Source organism: Neopelma chrysocephalum, unplaced genomic scaffold, assembly GCF_003984885.1.
Source record: "Neopelma chrysocephalum unplaced genomic scaffold, ASM398488v2 Primary Assembly neopelma1_149, whole genome shotgun sequence".
Classification (NCBI taxonomy): domain Eukaryota; kingdom Metazoa; phylum Chordata; class Aves; order Passeriformes; family Pipridae; genus Neopelma; species Neopelma chrysocephalum.
This window is the reverse complement of record NW_020897811.1, coordinates 106,542-124,776: the sequence shown is the minus strand read 5'-3', so window position 1 is coordinate 124,776 and position 18,235 is coordinate 106,542. Positions and strand designations below refer to the sequence as shown.

Sequence of the window (18,235 nt, the reverse complement as noted above, 5' to 3'; positions counted from 1 at the left end):
AAGCTTCTGCCAGAGGTACTTAGAGAATAGTGTGTCCTCTTGGAATATTTTGTGATTCTTTGGTGGATGCTGTTTTCCTGGTTTGATATTTCATATTCACCATGACACTTTCCTGGGCTTGCCAGCATGCACTGATCTGATCTCCCTCCGGTGTCTTGGTGGCAGAGGAAACATTCTCAGATATTTAAAAAATTGATTAAACCTCATTTAAACACACGTCAGTTGTGAGCAGCTGTTTCTCTTTTTTATATATGTCAAAGATGTAAAGATTACTTTTACATGCTTAAACTGTTTGGCACTTTCAAAAGTTTCCCACAGGGTCAACAAAACTCCAGACTTTCCTAAGTTCTGTTTAAGCTGCTGGGCTAAAGTGAATTCATTCAAGTCTCTGCTTGTGAGGATGATAATGCAAATTTTGCTTTTTCGTGGACTTTTGGTTTGTTTTATTTTAAACCTATAAATGCCCACTGCATGTGTTTGGGGTTTTGTGTGGATTTTTTTAACAATACATTTCTTTTTTATTTCTGGCTGATCCATTTATTCTTTCTGTTGGTATTTTACTTATCTTCTCCTACACATTTAGCTGTTGATGGAGTAAGCAGGTGTATGAAAGCTTGTTTACTTCTCCAGCTATGCCTGTTAGTCTAAGAGAAGTGATGGCAGCCTTTTTTGTCTTGCATTGTTATGCTGATGCATCAGTAATAATATTTCTGCAACTTTTACCACATATAGTGATATTGGTTTTTCAGGTTTCTATATTGTTCTGCAATGTTTGATGAATTGAGATGGCTTTTCTCAGTTCTCAGCTGTAACACCTGTGATGCTCATACTTTGCTGGTGTGCTCATTTAACTGCAAATTATATGCAAAACTGTGCACAGAAGGCAGTAGCTTGGGGTCTGACCTTCCCCCATTTTGACTGCTTTGTGTTTCAGCTTTAGCTAATTTTTCAGTCAGAACTTACCATCTCAGATCTGTAAAACCCCCATTTCAGCAACTGTGTGTCATCCCTTGTGCTGCTGCAAGGGAAGTAACTCCTTAATTTCATTGCTTATCACTTTAAATCAGCTGCAGAGGACTTACAAGTGACTTGCTCTCAGTTACTTTTTGCAGACCCCCTGGAAGTAGTTTGTGGACCATCAGAAATTTGCAGGTTAATAAAAAGGAGTTTTCTACTCAGCCTTCCGGGATTCTCCTACGAGCAAAATCACACGTTCTCTCGCAGTGCTGGACTACCTTTCATCACGTAGGAGCACCTGTAGCACTCTTGCTTAATAAAGCATATTGCCTTATATTTAAACAGGTGTGTGGTTTGCCCTTTTACAGAATTCTGTGCTATCTGAGTGTCTGTGCTGGCCTCAGGAAGTTTCAAAGATCACAAGGCAGTTTGGGTTGACAGATTTGAAGCTGCCTCTGCCTTCAATAATTTTCTTTGCGTCACATCTCTTCAAAAGAGATCACAGAAATCAGGGGCCCTTCCCTCTGCCTTCCCTTCCTTAAAATCACTGTAACAAGTGGCTCTGGGACAATCACATCTTCAGGGTTGGAAGCACAAGGGTGGAGTGCCTCTCCAGAAGTTATTCTAGGAATAATGACGCACTAAGCCAAGGGTATGTAGAGTGGATGCTCTGTGTGTGTGTGTGTGTGCACAAGCCTTTGCCACAGACTTTACCCGGTGTTGTTAAACACATCCTGAGTGACCTTATTTGGATGTCCCATTCTTGTCACACTGCCCACGACTAAAGAAAACATCCTGGCTAAGTTCACCTACGTGAAACAAATGAGGTAAGCACAGCCCACTGGGTTTGCGACCACAGGGTGTACAAGCAGTTGCTGCAATGTGCTTGCTCTGAGGAATTGAAATGAAGGGCCTCATTCCTCCTCCAGCTGAAATCCTTGGCAGAGCTCCCAGTCAAAGCTGAACCAGTCCCTAAAAGGTTTTGTTTTCTGAACAGAGAGTGTATCTGACATTTTAAGGGGTCTGAATTTTCTTAGGTATTGTGGAAGAGAGAGTGGCTGCAATCTGTGATGAGAGCTGCTGATACCCTCAAGTTCGGAAAATCATAGAATCATACAATGGCCTGAGTTGAAAGGGACCTTAAAGATCATCTCATTCCAACCGTCTGCCATGGACCTTCCACTATCCCAGGTTGCTCAGAGCCCCATCCAACTTGGCCTTCAACACTCCCAGGGATGGGGCAGCCACAGCTTCTCTGGGCAACCTGTGCCTCCCCACCCTCCCAGGGAAGAATTTCTTCCTAATATCCAATCTAAATCTCCTCTCTGTCACTTTGGAGCCATTCCCCCTTGTCCTGTCATCACATGCTCTTGTGGTGTCTCTCTGGATCTTTCCTGTAGGCTCCCTTTGGGTACTGGAAGGCCACAAAATGTTGTTTTTTGATGAGGTGGCATGGAAGGGCTGAAGCTTCTCTCTGTAGATTCTGAAATGTGCCCTGTGCTACAGTTTGTCTGTCACAGGCACACACAGCTCTGCTCACCTGCCTGCCTAGGCAGTGTGTCTCATGTGAGAAAGTGTGGTGTGCTTGCTTCCAGGTCCTAAGGAATCCCACGGACACAGATATACAGCCTCAACAAGAAAGTCAGTTCAGTCATCCATCTCCTATTGTAATACACTGCAAGGTGGCTAAAAGCAGGCTGACTGACTGTTTTATTTGGGGAAAACTCTTTGGTTTATGTAAAGTTTTCTATTTCCCAACGTTGTTATGTCAGCTTGGACTAGAAACATCCAGGAGCTCCTTCTGACCTATTTCTCTGATATATGATATATGCCACTGCATTCATTGACAGCTTCCAATAAACTAATAGGATTATCTCCCCTGGTTAGACAGAAAATGAGGGTCAATAATAAACCTTATTTTAACCTAGTTTTAAACCTATTCCAATCTCTCGGGTTCACATGTTTCACTCAAATCTGTCTCCCTGAAGAAGAGAGAAAAAAATGCTTAGGTTAAAGAAATTAAGAATAGAAAACTCAAAGAGAGAGGGGGGAATGCAGGGAAACTTTCAAAAGACAAAATATACTGACAACATCATCATCAGCCAAGGGCTCTTTTTCTGGGGGTAGGAATAACAGAGAATGTGACTGGTGTGGTTAAGGCTGCATCAATGCAACTGCAGTTGCTGCTCTTTAGCTCAGAGACTTATTTTTTTAGTGAGATCTCTTTGAAACTAAAACTTGATCATAGAAACATTTCCTCTGTGAGTTTTGAGAGTAATTTTTTAACCTTAAAACCTAAACAGCAAATGAAGAAAACTTCTGACTGAACCAAGCATTGTACTTGTACCCAGCACTTCTAATGCAAGGAAAGTAGAAAGATTTCCTAAGCTGCTACAAGCCCAGTATGTGATTCTGGACTCCTTTAAAGCAACATGGAGATCAAGCTCTGCAAGGGACAGGGCAAGATAACTAACAGAGACTTCATTTTTTCACCTAAACTGTGTTAGCTCATCTTTGCTCAGAAGCTGGCTTCTGTTTGTTGAGGTGTTTCTGCGATGGGGGCACCTGGAACACATAGATTAGGATCTATTAGATTGGATGGAAGTCTGGCAAAGATATGTCTTGAACTCTGTCTCTGATTTGGGTTTCTCAGGTAGATTTGCAGCTACAATACTTTTTTTGTGTATTGCAGGCACAGCAGCTCTTCATGTTGCTTTCTCAGCCTGTCACGTTGCTTGGCGAGGAGCAGCTTGAGTGTCACATTGTGCCCTGGATGCACAGGTTCATCAGCTACTGGGACACTGATCCTGCACCTGGGCCATGCTGATCTTTGGCCATTTTCACAGCTGTCACAAGCTGGTGCCACGCCAGGACTGGTTGAGAAACACATTCTCTTTCAAGTAAGTCAAACAGACTGTTCTCGTCATTTTTATTGAAGTTCTGGACTCTCATCAAACTGCCCAATTTTCCAAAAGCAAAGATTACCTCACTGACAATTTTTTAAAAACTTAGAAATACAGCTTAACACTTTTCTTTTTTTTTAATTAAAAAAAAATTCTTCTTTATTATCTTTTCCATTATCCCAAATGGACCTTCTTACACACCAGAGGCTAGTTAGTCCATCTGCCTACCCTGAACATGACTATGTCTCTTTGACACTGGTGTCACTTCTTCACCCCTTGCTCCATGGTTGATTCATTCCCCAGTCTTCACTTCTGGTCAAAAAATGGAAATTAATTCAAGTTAACACCTTCTTGACCATCTGATGGCCAGCTCAACATAGACTGAGGTTATGCAAAATGCAAACATACAGAAGAAATTCCACAGTCACCCAGCTGGACTGTAGACATGCATGTTGCTTGCTATAGGTGTGTAGGAAATAAATCCCATTTGAGATTAACTTTTTCTTCTTTAAAATCTGCAAGTTTCTTTTTGGGATGTGCAAAAACAGTGCCTGCAGATTTGCTCAAGGTTTACAGAATGTGGCACCCATGCATGCCCCACACACGTCCCCTTTCCCACAGTTTCTATTCCTGTAGTTGTTGCCTTTGAAAAATCAGCATTATCATAGAATCACAGAGTGGTTTGGGTTGGAAGGGAGCTTAGAGGTCATCTGGTTACAACCCAGGGCAGGGACACCTTCCATTATCCCAGGTCGCTCAGAGCTCCATCCAACCTGGCCTTCAACACTTCCAGGGATGGGGCAGCCACAATTTCTCTGGGCAACTTGTACCAGGGCCTCCCCACCCTCACAAGGAAGAATTTCCTCCTAATATCCAATCTAAACCTACTCTCTGTCAGTTTGAAGCCATTGCCCCTTGCTGTGTTTTGCCCCTGTGGTGAATTCAAGCTGGCTTGTCCCTCACTGGATAACTGAGGTAGTTAAAGTACTATTGATCTCACTGAGTTAAACCTAGGCTAGTTATCATAACTTCCTTCCTTATGTTTTTGCATCATTTTGCTTTATTGCCTCTTCAATAAATTCATGTTGGACCAGTGAGTCCTGAGCCCAGGTCATAGAGCAAGCCCAGGAAAAAACAAACAGGCTCTAATCACCTGGAATGACTCAGGATGGATCAGTTCTCATTTAATAAAAAAAAAAAAAGAGATGTTCTTCTCCAAACAGCCCAGAGACAAACATAATTATAAGCTCTGTTGTTTTATCCATCATCGCTGCTGATTGCTCGTTTGACGTAAGTTGGTATGGTCACATTGTCCTTGGAGAAGCTACTCCAGAGCTGTGAGCTATGGGCCATGAAATCACAAGCCCACAATAAATTTGTGAATTGTAAACAGTTGATTTAGGGGACAAAAAATTTTGTCCTAATCAAGGCATTTTAGTCCACGCCCTGTGGCAAAAAATAGGCAGCAGTAATATGCATGCATGAGATTCAGGATTGAATAATATGTTCAAATCTCATGATCCAAGGACACAGCTTGTTCAGCTCATCTGGACTTATTGGCCCCTTGGATTTTGGCCAAACACTTTTCAGTAGACTATGGCTTCCAAAACAAACATGCTTTTGGATTGAACTGGATGCAGAGCTTGGCTGGAGAGGGAAAAAAAAAGAAATCTCTGCTTGTGGCTGCATACTTGGTTGTTTGTTTTTATGATTTTTTTTCCCAGTGACGGCTATTTCCTCAGCCAGGATTGGTCACTGCAGTGAACTGCAATTCCAGTTTTCATTACATGTATTAAACCTAGAGATTCCCGCACTGTTTATCTGAGCTTCAGTCTCCTCCTCAGTTACCCAACAGCTGGAAGATATTCTTACTTCCTCCTTTACTCTCGGGTTCTGACAAGGGAACCAAATGTCCTCTTGACTTCTGCTGAGTCACTGTGATTCCAAACATGAGGCACAAGAGCTTGCAATTGGGTCGTTTTTCCAAGGAACGAAGTCATCTGTAGTTAAATAACTTGGTCCTAAGTGTCTCCTCCATCACTTAAACCAATGCAGAGCGGGGTGGCTTCAGTAAATACCAAAAGTAAAACAAAAAAAAAAACAAAAAAAACCCCAAAAAATACTAATGCAGAAGAGATTTGGGGCTGTTTATTTTCTTTTATAAGCATATCTTAAGTTAGATGGCAAATACTGACCAGCACTCTTAATCTGAGAGGTCTTTAGATAACGGCCTCCAAACGTCTGAAAAGGTACTGAATATCCTCTGCTTTCCTTAGGAACAGTGGGAATGGGATTGGGCATTGCTAAGCTCCATGGGGACCAGACAGTTTCACAATATTTTAATTTGTTTGCAAATCACTTAATGCAATCCAGACAACTGCCTCACCCCATTGTCATGCTCTGCCTTAAATGAATGTCTGGCTGTTCCCTGGAGAGGCTGGAGGGGGAATCCCTGGGTTACACACTCTGCCTTTGCCATTCCTTGCCTTCTGGGTCTCTTTATTAAGAGCACTACTTACTTCTTAGTAAGGAAGACTATCAATGCAACCATTAAATAAAACAATGGCATCCTGGGTTGCACAGGCAAAAACACATCCAACAGCTCGAAGGATGTGTTAATGTCCCCTTTGGCAGGCCACATCAGACAACGTGTCTAATTTTGAGGTCCATTTGCAAGAGAGATTCAAGAAGCAGGAGCAAGTCCAGATTGGTCATAGGATGTACAGAGAGAGGCTGTTGGAGTAGGGTTTGTTCATCCTGGAGGAGATGAGGGGGCAAATCTGGCTGCAGTTACAGAACCACTGTGGGAACCTTTTCCTAGAGGAAAAGGTCTTTCTCCTCCAGTTCCAAAAAAATGGTGAAAATGGTACAGAATGGTGAAAATTCACATTAGCCTCTCCCTAATATTGCCAGTTTCCAGGCAAACATGTTAATCTACAGAGTTATGAGGATGTATCTCAATCCAGGAGGTCTCAGGTGAGGCTGGTCAGGGCCACTAAGGTCAAATAGTGACCTTGGGGCTCCAGCAGCAGCCCCTGCCAAGCCAGAGCTGGGATCAGGAGAGACTTGCTGTCGAGGGATGAGATTGATGTGGGGTACCTGTGGGATTTTACGGGGTGTACAGCTGCAATGGAAAGAGCAAAGTGGAAAGGGAGCGATTTAGGGCTGGATTTGGGCCCCTTCTCAGCCCCAGGGGCTGGGTGGGCCTGGGGGGAAACAGGCAGGTGCTTGCAAGGCTGGCGTTAGCTGGCTTACAGCAGAGCCAGTTCCTTTTCCTGACTGGGAGAAGCTGGGGACAGGCATCCCAGAGCTGCTGGACACCCTGTGATATCCATACTGAGACCTCCTATGCACAACAACAAGTTCCAATAAGGACAAAAAGATCCAGGAGGCAATTGGGTCCTCAGGTCCCCCCATGAGATTTCAGTGATGCATCCCACCCCTTTCTCCCACTCATAGGATCAGCGTTGGGATCCAGCAAAGAAAATCATGGAGGCTTTCTTGGAGGCCTGGATCAAACACACTGAGCAAGCCTGAACCTTAAATGTCAGGTGACACTTATGGACATAATGTACAGTGGTCTCAGATTGTGTCAGCCTGTTCATTCCCATTTTTAAAAGAAAGAATTAGCATTAAGGTGTCTCACATAACTGTCATGTAAACTAGAAGGATTTCTTCCTTTTCCTACAATACAGAAAATAAGGACCTATTAAATAAAATTTGATGTTTTCCACACATTATTGATCTAAAAAGGAAATGAGTGAAAACTACAGAAAATCAAAATTTTTTCAGTTATCATTTTTCTGATGTACCTGTACAACTTACCTGAAAGTTTTCTGTTTGTTGTATTTTTGGGGCTGTCGTTTTGGGGTTTTGTTTTTATGTTTCTTTGTTTGTGGTTTTTGTTTGGTTTTTTTGTTTGTTTGTTGATGGTTTAGTTTGGTTTGTTTTTTTCTGAATCGGAAGCCTAATTTTTTTTCCATTGAGGAAAGGCGTGGCTACATTTTTTCATGAAACTCTGTAGCATTTGGCTTCATGGACCAAAGTGATGCATGAACAGCTGATAGATCGTTTATTCGCGGGCTAACAAGCCCTTATAAACCTCCCGTGCATCACATATTTCCGACAGTTCTTAGCGAGTCCTTCCACTGGGCATCCTCTGTTGAGTACTCCCTCCAGGGTCTTGCTGTGGAGACTACATCTCCCATAGTTCCTTGGGATATGTTCCTGTACAATGTTAACCCTTTCCCCACAAAACTCTAGTACCTGCTGCTCTCCTAGAAAAACTGCTAGCTCAGCAGTTGGTGGAGAAGTGACATTACTGTGATGCTTTAGTTTTTGCTGGTGGGGTAAATATCTGTTCTTTACATTTCTTAACAATATTCTTGTTTCTAAGTGTGAATGAACCCCGTGTGGTTTTGAATTTCGTTGTGTATTTCCTTTTCCCCAGAGTTGTGGTTTCCTCAGGTGGCACACTGCCCCCTGGCAGCCAGACCCCCGGAGCTCCTGATCCTTAAAAATATCTCTAGTAGTTAATGAGCTTCCCTGGTGCTGGAGCACCTCTGCTATGAAGAGAGAGTGAGGAACTGGGGTTGTTCAGCCTGGAGAAGAGAAGGCTTTGGGGTGACCTAATTGTGGCCTTCCAGGACCTGAAGGGAGCCCACAAGGTAGATGGGGAGAGACTATTTCCAAGGGCCTGGAGTGACAGGACAAGGGGGAACGACTTCAAACTGACAGAGAGCAGGGTTAGATTGGATATTAGGAAGAAATTCTTCCCTGGGAGGGTGGGGAGGCCCTGGCACAGGTTGCCCAGAGAAGCTGTGGCTGCCCCATCCCTGGAAGTGTCCAAGGCCAGGTTGGATGGGGCTCTGAGCAACCTGGTCTAGTGGAAGGTGTCCCTGCCCATGGCAGGGGATTGGAACAAGATGATCTTTTAGGTCCCTTCCAAATCCCTCTGTGATTCTATGAACTGGAGACTGTATCATTTGTGATCACAAATGGTCACAGCACGATTTGTATTAATGCACTCAGTGAGGTAACAGGAAAAACAGGATTTCTTAACATGCTTTAAAATATCTCTCTTCAGTATAATTTAGAAAAAACTTGTGCTTTCTTCTTTCCCATTCAAGGTGCTCCGTGCTGCTAAACACTATTTCCATGGAATATTTTGGCTTGGGAAGGATCTTTAAAGGCCATTTAGTCCAATCCCCCTACAATGAACAGGGACATTTGCAGCTAGGAGCTGCTCAGAGCTCCATCCAGCCTGACCTGAAATGTTTCCAGGGATCGGGCATCTACAGGTGAAACCTGTGCCAGTGTTTCACCACTCTCGCTGTAAAAAACTTGTTCCTTATACCTGGTCTGAATCAACCTTCTTTTAGTTTAAAACTGTTACTCTTTGTCCTATTGCAACAGGCCCTACTAAAAAATTTGTCCCCATCTTTCTCGTACTGAAAGGCCGCCCTCGGGTCTCCCCAAAGCCTTCTCTTCTCCAGGCTGAACAATCCCAACTCTCTCAGCCTTTCCCCACATCAGCCCTCTGATCATCTTGGTGTCCCTTCTCTGGATCTGCTCCAACAGGCCCATGCCTATGTCTTTCAAGTCATTCTGTGTGACACTGCCATCAAGGCCGAGCCTTGGGTTTTATGTTTGCAAAATCCTTGGCAAACCTTCGGGTCGGAAAATTTGGAGTGAAAACCAAATCATTTTCCTGAACCATTTACCTGCCTAGTGTTACGAAAAGTTGCTTGTCAAGGAGAAACCTGAATCTCAAATATTGTGTGGTGGCTTCATGGTTAAAATTTTGACTTCCCTATATAATGGTGCAACAGATACCAACACAGTGAGGGGCCTGAATCCTATAAAGAGTACCAGCCATGAGGCGGGATGCTCCTTTCTCACTTGTGCCCAGGTCCATGGTACAGAAACCATGCTTGATCTCTCACATCTCGCTGCTAAATTAACAAAATAACCACCAGAGGGCAATGATGACAGGAATAACAGCTGATTATAAATGGCAGTAATCAGCCTTAGGAGGCCAGACTCTTTTTACCTGTCTCTAGCACCATAGTCGATAAATGGCCCTCAGATAGCAGAATAGAATCATAGAATTATAGAACAGTTTGGGTTGGAAGGGACCTTAAAGATCATTCGGTTCCAACCCCCTGCCACAGGCAGGGACACCTTCCACTATCCCAGGTTGCTCAGAGCCCCATCCAACCTGGCCTTGGACACTTCCAGGGATGGGGCAGCCACAGCTTCTCTGGGCAACCTGTGCCAGGGCCTCTCAAAATAGGCCCTTGGAAATAGTCTCTCTCCATCTTCCTTTTTGGCTCCCTTCAGGTCCTGGAAGGCCACAATTAGGTCACTCCAAAGCCTTCTCTTCTCCAGGCTGAACAATCCCAACTCCCTCAGCCTTTCCTCACAGCTGAGCTTCTCCATCCTTCTAATGACCTTGGTGTCCCTTGCTCCAACAGCTCCATGTCCTTGCTGTGCTGGGCCCCCAGAGCTGGAGGCAGCACTGCAGGGGGGTCTTCCCAGAGTGGGGCAGAGGGGCAGAATCCCCCCCTCCCCTGCTGCCCACACTGCTTTGGGTGCAGCCCAGGGCACGGGGGGGTTCTGTGTGCCAGCACTGGCATTGATGCTGCCCTTTGCCCTGAACATGGTTAATACAGAATCTCTGTAATCAAGGAAAAAAACCAAATATTAAGAGAGACTTAGAGTCAAAACACTTCCAAAAATGTATAAAATTTTATTTTAGGAATACATTAAACTATTGTGCGCAGCACATACATATAAAAATAGAAGCAATTTCTCAAACAATTGATTGGACAGTTTCATGTTTCTTGCAAATTTACAGTCTCAGTTGTGAGTCCATATTGATTCAGAATATGAGGTATATTTTAGTGAAAAGAAAGTAATCTGAGAACTTTGGCACCATTTTACTGTGCAAAATAAAATCTTGGAATTGAAATAGTTAGTGAGGTATACAAATATTACTCTGCTTTTCCACTGTGTGTCTATCTGTGCCTCTGCACATTTGGGAAAAATACCGTTATTTAAGAACATGACAGTTCTGACGGGGGTGGATTAAGTCTGAAATTGTTATTGGATTTGCCTAAGGAAGAAGAAACCTTGAAAACAGGTATCAACTCCACAGGAGGATCCCATGTGGAAAATATGGGCATGCAGGCTGGTGTGGGGCATTCACAGCTTTGCTTTCAGAGCTTGTAGCCGATGTCATGACCCCCCATTAATGCACACTGAGATGAGATGTGCGTTGCAGTTCCTAATTTGGCCCTGGTCTGGGAAATCCCTTCACTTTCATGAGTTTTCTTTATGTAGTCACCCATCCACGAAACTTTTCTTTGGAAGAAGGTTTTATGTAAGAGTTTGTCAGATGATGTTCATATACACTCCACAGCCACCGTATCATGTACATTAGGCTTTCAAATGGTTTGGGTTTTGCCAGCTTAAAAAATTTATCCTAAGGTGTGCAAAAGGAATGGTGGGCTTCCTAAATCCTCCTTCTCCATGATAACGGCCTAAGAAGGAGGAATTTAGCTAATCAAGCATGAGGCAGAACAGGATCAGGCCATTTCTCAGGCAGAGCTCAGCTGCATAACTTCTTGAACCCTGCTACCATAAGCAGCCCCTGGACTACTTGCAGTGTGTCAAAACATTCCTCAGCTCCTCTCTGGAAAGCAGACTTGCATTCACTTAAGAAGCACCTCTGTCAAAGCATATATCCAACTGGTCTAAAACTCCACAGGGCTTCACTTCTGCACTGTTTGTGCTGGAGGGGTTTCTTCCCACAGCTATCCCTCCTGACATATCATATTAGTCAGTATTCCTGGCATTGGGAGACCTTTTTTGATTTCAGCCTTGACTTCAGTGTTGATCTGGCTGTCACTGATGTGCAATAAGGAAAAAATGCAGTATTGTAAAGAGTAACTCAGCAGAGTGACTGATGGGGCTTTCCAAATACCCACCAAAACTGCATCTGAAAGGATCTGCAGTTCCTAAGAACAATCTCAGCCCAGCCAGCTATGTCTGCAGAGATTTGTAGCATCACAGAATCATTTAGGCTGCAAAAGACCTCCAAGATCATCGAGTCCATCCTTTGACCGATCCCTGCCTTGTTAACTAGACCAGAGCACTGAGTGCTCTGTCCAGCAGTTTCTTGAACACCTCCAGGGATGGTGACTCCACCACCTCCCAGGGCAGCCCCTTCCAATGCCTGACCTCCCTTTCAGTAAAGAAATTCTTCCTGATGTCCAACCTGAACCTCCCCTGGTGCAACTTGAGGCCATTTCCTCGTCCTGACTTCTTGTGACCTGGTCTATGGTTTGTTCTCACCTTGACCAGTGTGTGCAAAACAGAGCCACTGAGTCTGATTCTCACCTTTTGTGTCAGCTATCCCATTGCTTGCCAGTACTGGCAACAATAAATTCCTCTAGGCTGTGCTGGTTTAAAAGGCAACAGATTTCAACCTATCCTAAGAAGACTGATTTAAGCTGTAATCAGAAACAAACTTGTGTGTCAGAATTCGAACCACATTTCCACGTCCATGTACTCTTCCATCCTTCTTCAAACTTCATTTCAAAGACAATTAGGAATATAACACCAGGATACAGGTTGCCAGCTTACGCATTTCATCGCAGCTGCAGTCTTCCTATCTCTTACCTCTGGGGTCTCTATGTTACTGTCTGATACCCTCCAAACTTTCCTCTGACCCACTCTCCCCTCTCAGAATATCCCGATTTTTCACCTGAAATGCACATTTTTCCAAAGCAAACTGCTGTGCATGTTGTGGATGAACAGTGTGTCAACTTGGCTTCTCTCTACATACTGCAAGACCAGAAAATGAAGAGTAACTCCTTTCCTTCCAAAGCATCATCCAAAGCATCTCATTCATGTCCTGTAAGCAGCATTCCCCTCTGTTTTCTCTTCATGTAAACTGTGATCAGTTTAAAATCAGCACTTACATTTCAGCCAAATAAATTCAAGTATCAATCACACAGAAGATGCTGGAAAACTGTATCTTGTTCACAAAACAATTGTCTTGACAGTTTTTCAGGAGTGGTGTCTGTAGGTACATCCTTGTGGGTGTGTTCTTTGGGCCAAATCTTCTGCACCTATAAACTGATAGTCTTAGTAGGCTAATTTAATCCAAGTGAGGATCTGGCCCTGACAGTGTTTTTCATGCATGTCAGAAGGCTCAAATTCATCACGAATAGACACCCCCTGCAAATAGAATGGCATGTCAAGGCTGGACATAGCCCCATTTTGGCTGGCCGTGGGAGATAATCTTGCACTCAGATATTCCCTTCTGCAGCAGCACGGCCCATCTATGCTGAAAATGCTCGTGCTCTGACATTGCATTGAATCTAGTTTCAAATTTAGGAGCACGCCATCAATGCAGGAATCCCAAGGCTTCTGGTAACTGACATTTATAGTGACTATTGACTTAGGGCCTCTCAAAATACCCTTTCAAAGGCACAGAGAATGCAGCTCTGTTGGTGATCTGGAAAAAGGTTGTCAAAATAGCAAGGCGAGGTTGTGCCCCATTTGTACGGTTTCTAGGAGAACTTTGAAGAGTATTTCACACAGCTTGCTGTGTTCTTTTTGAAACTGATGCTTTGCAAGTGACAGAAATTGGAATTATGGCACAAATTCCTCTGTCCTAACTTGGGAAGGTTTGCTTATATAGCCTCCTTCTTTCTCTGTCCTCCATACCTCATGAGGTATGATAGAGAAGAATCAAATATATTTAAGACGGTAAATAGAAAATTCAAAACAGAGAAGTTTTCTAAAATAACCCTTTGCTGGAAGCTTCCATGGATTTCTTACATTGTATAAAATGCATCCTGCAGACCAGTTCTAGTTCTTAGAGATTAACAAAGTTCAGCCTAAATGAAACACAGTGCCTTTAAATATTTATGTTCTTTTATGTGTGTATGGATATAAAGGCACCTGGGCTTTGAGAGACTGGGATGATTAATTCATTAAAAGCATGTAATTACATAGATACACACTCACACATCCCATGTCTATATATATACAAGTACTTATATTAAAGATGTGCACATCTATATTTGAGGTAAGTCTAAACTAAGCTCACAAAATGCCATTCAAAATCCTCAGCTCCAAATAAGTTTTGCATTTGGGACCCATCTGTGATTTATCCCGTGGCCCTCCCTGTGGGAAATTGATTGTAGGTCTTCATTTTGCCAACCAGTCTGTGTGAGGAAACCCTGGAGAATCCCTTCAGAGACAGAGGGTCTCTGGGGATAAACAGTTTGCTTGTGTAGAAACAGTTGTGGAATTGGCACCTTAGTGATCAAAACAGCTTGAGGACTTTGCAAGATGGGACACAGTCTGTAGAAGGGGAGGTGCAGGCAGATATTTAGATCGAGTGAACTGCCTGAAGCTCTGGTGAAGCAAAATCATCTGGTGATTTGGCCCATGATATGTAAACAGCTCACTAGGAAAGGTTATTATCTGAGGTAAATAATATTATTTAGTAAATAACCTGTGTTTGATTAGATGGTTGCCCACAGCCAGTCCAAATACTTCCTTTGTATAGTTTTGTAGAATTTTCTTCCAAATCCTTTCCACTCCAGCTTGCTATTTTTCTCTGTACAGCACCAAAGGAGGCACACAGCCATGTAAAATTTGTACAGAGTAGAAGAGAAGCAGCATCATATTACATATCCTATGTGATGAATCTAGTACAAATATTTTTATCCAAATATACACATACATATATAGATTTTTTTTTTTCAACGACCAGTATAAATACTACTTTACCTGGGAGCTTATTCCCCATGTGCAAAATGAAACAGTTTTTCCTGGGATTCAATCTTCTCATGTTCATATTCTGGGTAAGAAGTGGGTCACTGTCATCGCAGGAGAAACCTTGTTTCCTCTCTTCACTCTCCCATGTTTGCTGAGGGCTATGTAAGCACCACGGTAAGCATTTGATTCATATGCATTGTAGTTATTGGGCAGCAAGGTTTCCTTGAATTTACACTCATCTTGGAAGACAGCCTGAAGAACAGTAAGGGGAGGGGGGTGGGAGAACAAAGCAGGTACAATAAATACTTCACAAAAGCCCAGGTCATTTTTCTTGCTCACATTTTTACAGAAGGGCTCATTGCAGCGAGCAACAGGTGGTGCCTCAGCGACTGCATCCAACAATAAATCTCCCTCCTCGGTGCTAATTTGGTGTCAGATGAACTCAGATGCCACCTGTCCACATAATGGACCATGCACTTCCTGCAGCAGATCAAATTAATTAATTCTAAATGATGGATTTCTTCATTTTATTTGCAAGGAAAGATTTCTGTCAGCATCACGCCTTTTCGTAGCTTAATTCAATACCTCCCCTCTGCCAGAAGTCCTGTAAAAAAACTACATGATAGATGTCAAAACTTCAGTTCTCTTACAAACACCAATGTCCAGGGAGAACTGCTTGCTCAGATAAGAGATTTGATTAGCAGTGAATCTTTTCGTTGATAAATCATTAGTGATATTTAACTATGCAGCGGGTTCTAAGCTGGGAAAACAGTTTTGTTTTTCTCCACATTACATCATGTAAATCCAAGGATAGGGAGTCATCTGGGAGAGGGGGATGCAAGGACAAGAAGGAGACAAATGCAGAAGAAATTAAAAGAGGCAGAATAATTCTCTGACTTCAAATATCTGGCACACAAGATGCCACCAGTGCTGTGCTATTTGGACACCTGTGTGATAACACCATTCAAAGCTTGTTGTGTGGAGGAAAACACACATCTCTTACAGCTTTTAAAAGTGTCTTTGAAGATAAACAAAACTGGATTGAAACTGGGGGCCATAGGGGGAAATCAAAGGGATCTCTGAAGCCAGACCCTGCTTTTCTTCAGGAAGACCCAGTCAAGCAAAACAGTTGGGTTTGTGGCACTCTTTAAGTGCTGGTGATCAGACATGACTGAAATAATATTCCTGGGGTGGAACCTCAAAATGTCCCTTTTCTATGTGAGAAGGAATCAGTCAGGTTAGTAATGGCTACAGGGCTATGGGTCCTTCACAACATTTGCCATTTTATTAAGCAACTGAAATATTTTGTTGAAATTGCAGCTGTTTCAAAGGAAAGGAGACTGCTGTTCCTTGACAAAAGAGATCAGTGCTGTTCATTACTTTGAAATGGGCTGCTTTTGCCTATTGCCCAGAGCCAGCCTCTTCCAAATGCACTTCCTAACAAGCACTTTTACTGCTGAATGTCCTGGAGATGTCTTGCTCGTTCCTCAGAAACTAAATTGCATTTAGATGACAAATCATCCAGATGAGGACGATGGTGACGGTGTTTCAGTATGATTTTCATTCCATTCTTTACAGCCATTATTTTCTCATCATTTGCAACTGATCTCACAAAACTGATCATTAAAATAACCCCAACCACATATGTTGGCCTTGTAGGGTAGACTTCCTATTTATTTTCCATGCTGGGGTTGTTTTTGGTAGGGGGAAGCATGTGGTCATTATTTTACTAATAGCTCTAACTGCACCTTTCCTACACACAGTGCAGTGCAAAAGGGAATCAACAGGGCTCACTTTTACTAGAATGTGTTTGCAGCACTGAGACCTTAGAAGAAGCCACTTAATTAATCTGTCCTATTTGCAGAATACATTCATTTTCCCAGGGTGCTCCCTGTACAATCCTATTGGGAAGCTTTAAAATCCCAGACCTCCAACAGCACTAAATAACACTGATGACATCAGGCTGGGCACGTTCCCTGTAGCTGCAAGGCTGTTTTCTCTGCTTGTAATCACAGATTTCCATGAAGAAAAAACCCAAACCAAACCAAAAACAAACAAAACACCAAACCAAACAAAACCACTCTAAAACCTTTGCAGTCTTTGTTTAAACCTTGAAAAAGTATTTGCACTGGCACTCACCGTTCCATACAACCTCCCCTTGCTGTTCATTGCGATGAAGAGAGCACTTTTCACCCCAAGCAGGCTGACAACACCTCTCTCTACAGTGGATATCTCAAAGAGACCTGAAGAATAAGACATTCAGCAGAAGTGTTATCACAGAATCTAGAGCTAATCCAAGGCAATTCATATGTCATTATTTATTTTAAAACCCTAAGGAACTCACCATATTTTCTCTATTAGAGTTATCTCCCTAGTCTAGAGGTACACAGAGAAGATCTTGCATTTTCCCACATGCCATAGGATTTGAAAATAGTTATCCTGAAATCATAGTCACACACTGTGTAATCCCTTTGCTCTATCTGACTCTTTTGATCTGTCAAACTCTTGGGCTTTCTTATAGGTAAATTATTTTTATCTAATATACTATACTTCCAGAGGGTTTGTTATTAGCTTTAGAGGAGTGTGGCTTACTATTTTGAAGTCCCACATGACATCTTAGCTGCAAAAGATTTTAGCAAGTGCCCTGTGCAGGAAATTCAAATCCATATGACTAATGCTTTTCTTTATTCTTACAGTTACAGAACGAGCAAACCAGGAAGAGCAAGCCCCTTCCACGGGAAACACTGAGTGTCCCAAAAGAAACAGTCAGCTGGGATTCAAAAATCATGCTTTGGCACTCGGAACAAAGCAACAACCTCCCGGATTCAAAAGGCAAATGAGAAGGTGAGGAGTGAGAAAATGCAGCAGAAGACTCAGTTTTCAACCTGTTTCGTTTTTTTTCTCACCGTGCAGTAAAGCAAAGTAACAATAAATTCTACCTAAATTTGTCTAAGCATTTGTGCCATGTTTCAACCCGAAGGGTCCTGATGTTTATTGATCCCAGAGACTTTCAAAAGGCAACAGATTAATAATACCAAGTAATAACATTTGCATTCTGCGAAGGGTAATTATTAGAGTTCACAGCAATTAAGTGACATCTATTCTATTTCATTTCTGGATGCAACTCACTGTATTGGTTTTCATTGTGAACTCCGCTTATCCTTCCATCTGGGAGGATTTGAAGGTGAAACCCGATGCCCACGTTGCAGTAAAGCCTCCGCTGCCTCTTGATTCCTAGCAAATAGTCACTCTCCCAGTTCACATCTGACTTCTCCCCTGACATCCCAGCAATGGACCTGGACAACAGAGATTGCCATCCTCTCTCCAGCAATGTGTCATTAGTTCTGCTTACAACGGGATGTGTAGAAGCAATCCCAGCTAGAAAGCCCAGGAGAACGAAGGCGGGGAACGTCCGGTGAACGCCGGCTTCGCAGGACATAGTGATGAGGAGTCTTTGTGCAGTGGCCATCCGGTTCACCTCCTGGGCACGTGGTCAGAATTAATGGCCCTAAAAATACCGCCCTTCTTGTTTTTCTCCCTTCAGCATGGTGGCAGAGGCTTATTTTTGGAAAGCA

The 18,235-nt window shown here is 43.0% G+C and overlaps 1 protein-coding gene across 1 annotated transcript; it reads right to left on the bottom strand.

Annotated features, from left to right (window-relative positions):
• Positions 1 to 13,446: 13,446 nt before the first annotated feature.
• Positions 13,447 to 18,148, bottom strand: FGF6 (fibroblast growth factor 6). Its single transcript, XM_027701155.1, has 3 exons — positions 17,790 to 18,148; positions 16,800 to 16,903; positions 13,447 to 14,912 (listed from the first exon to the last, which is right to left on the bottom strand). Exons 1-3 carry the CDS (start codon positions 18,127 to 18,129, stop codon positions 14,736 to 14,738), a joined length of 621 nt encoding a protein of 206 aa, XP_027556956.1. The 5' UTR covers positions 18,130 to 18,148; the 3' UTR covers positions 13,447 to 14,735.
• Positions 18,149 to 18,235: the final 87 nt, after the last annotated feature.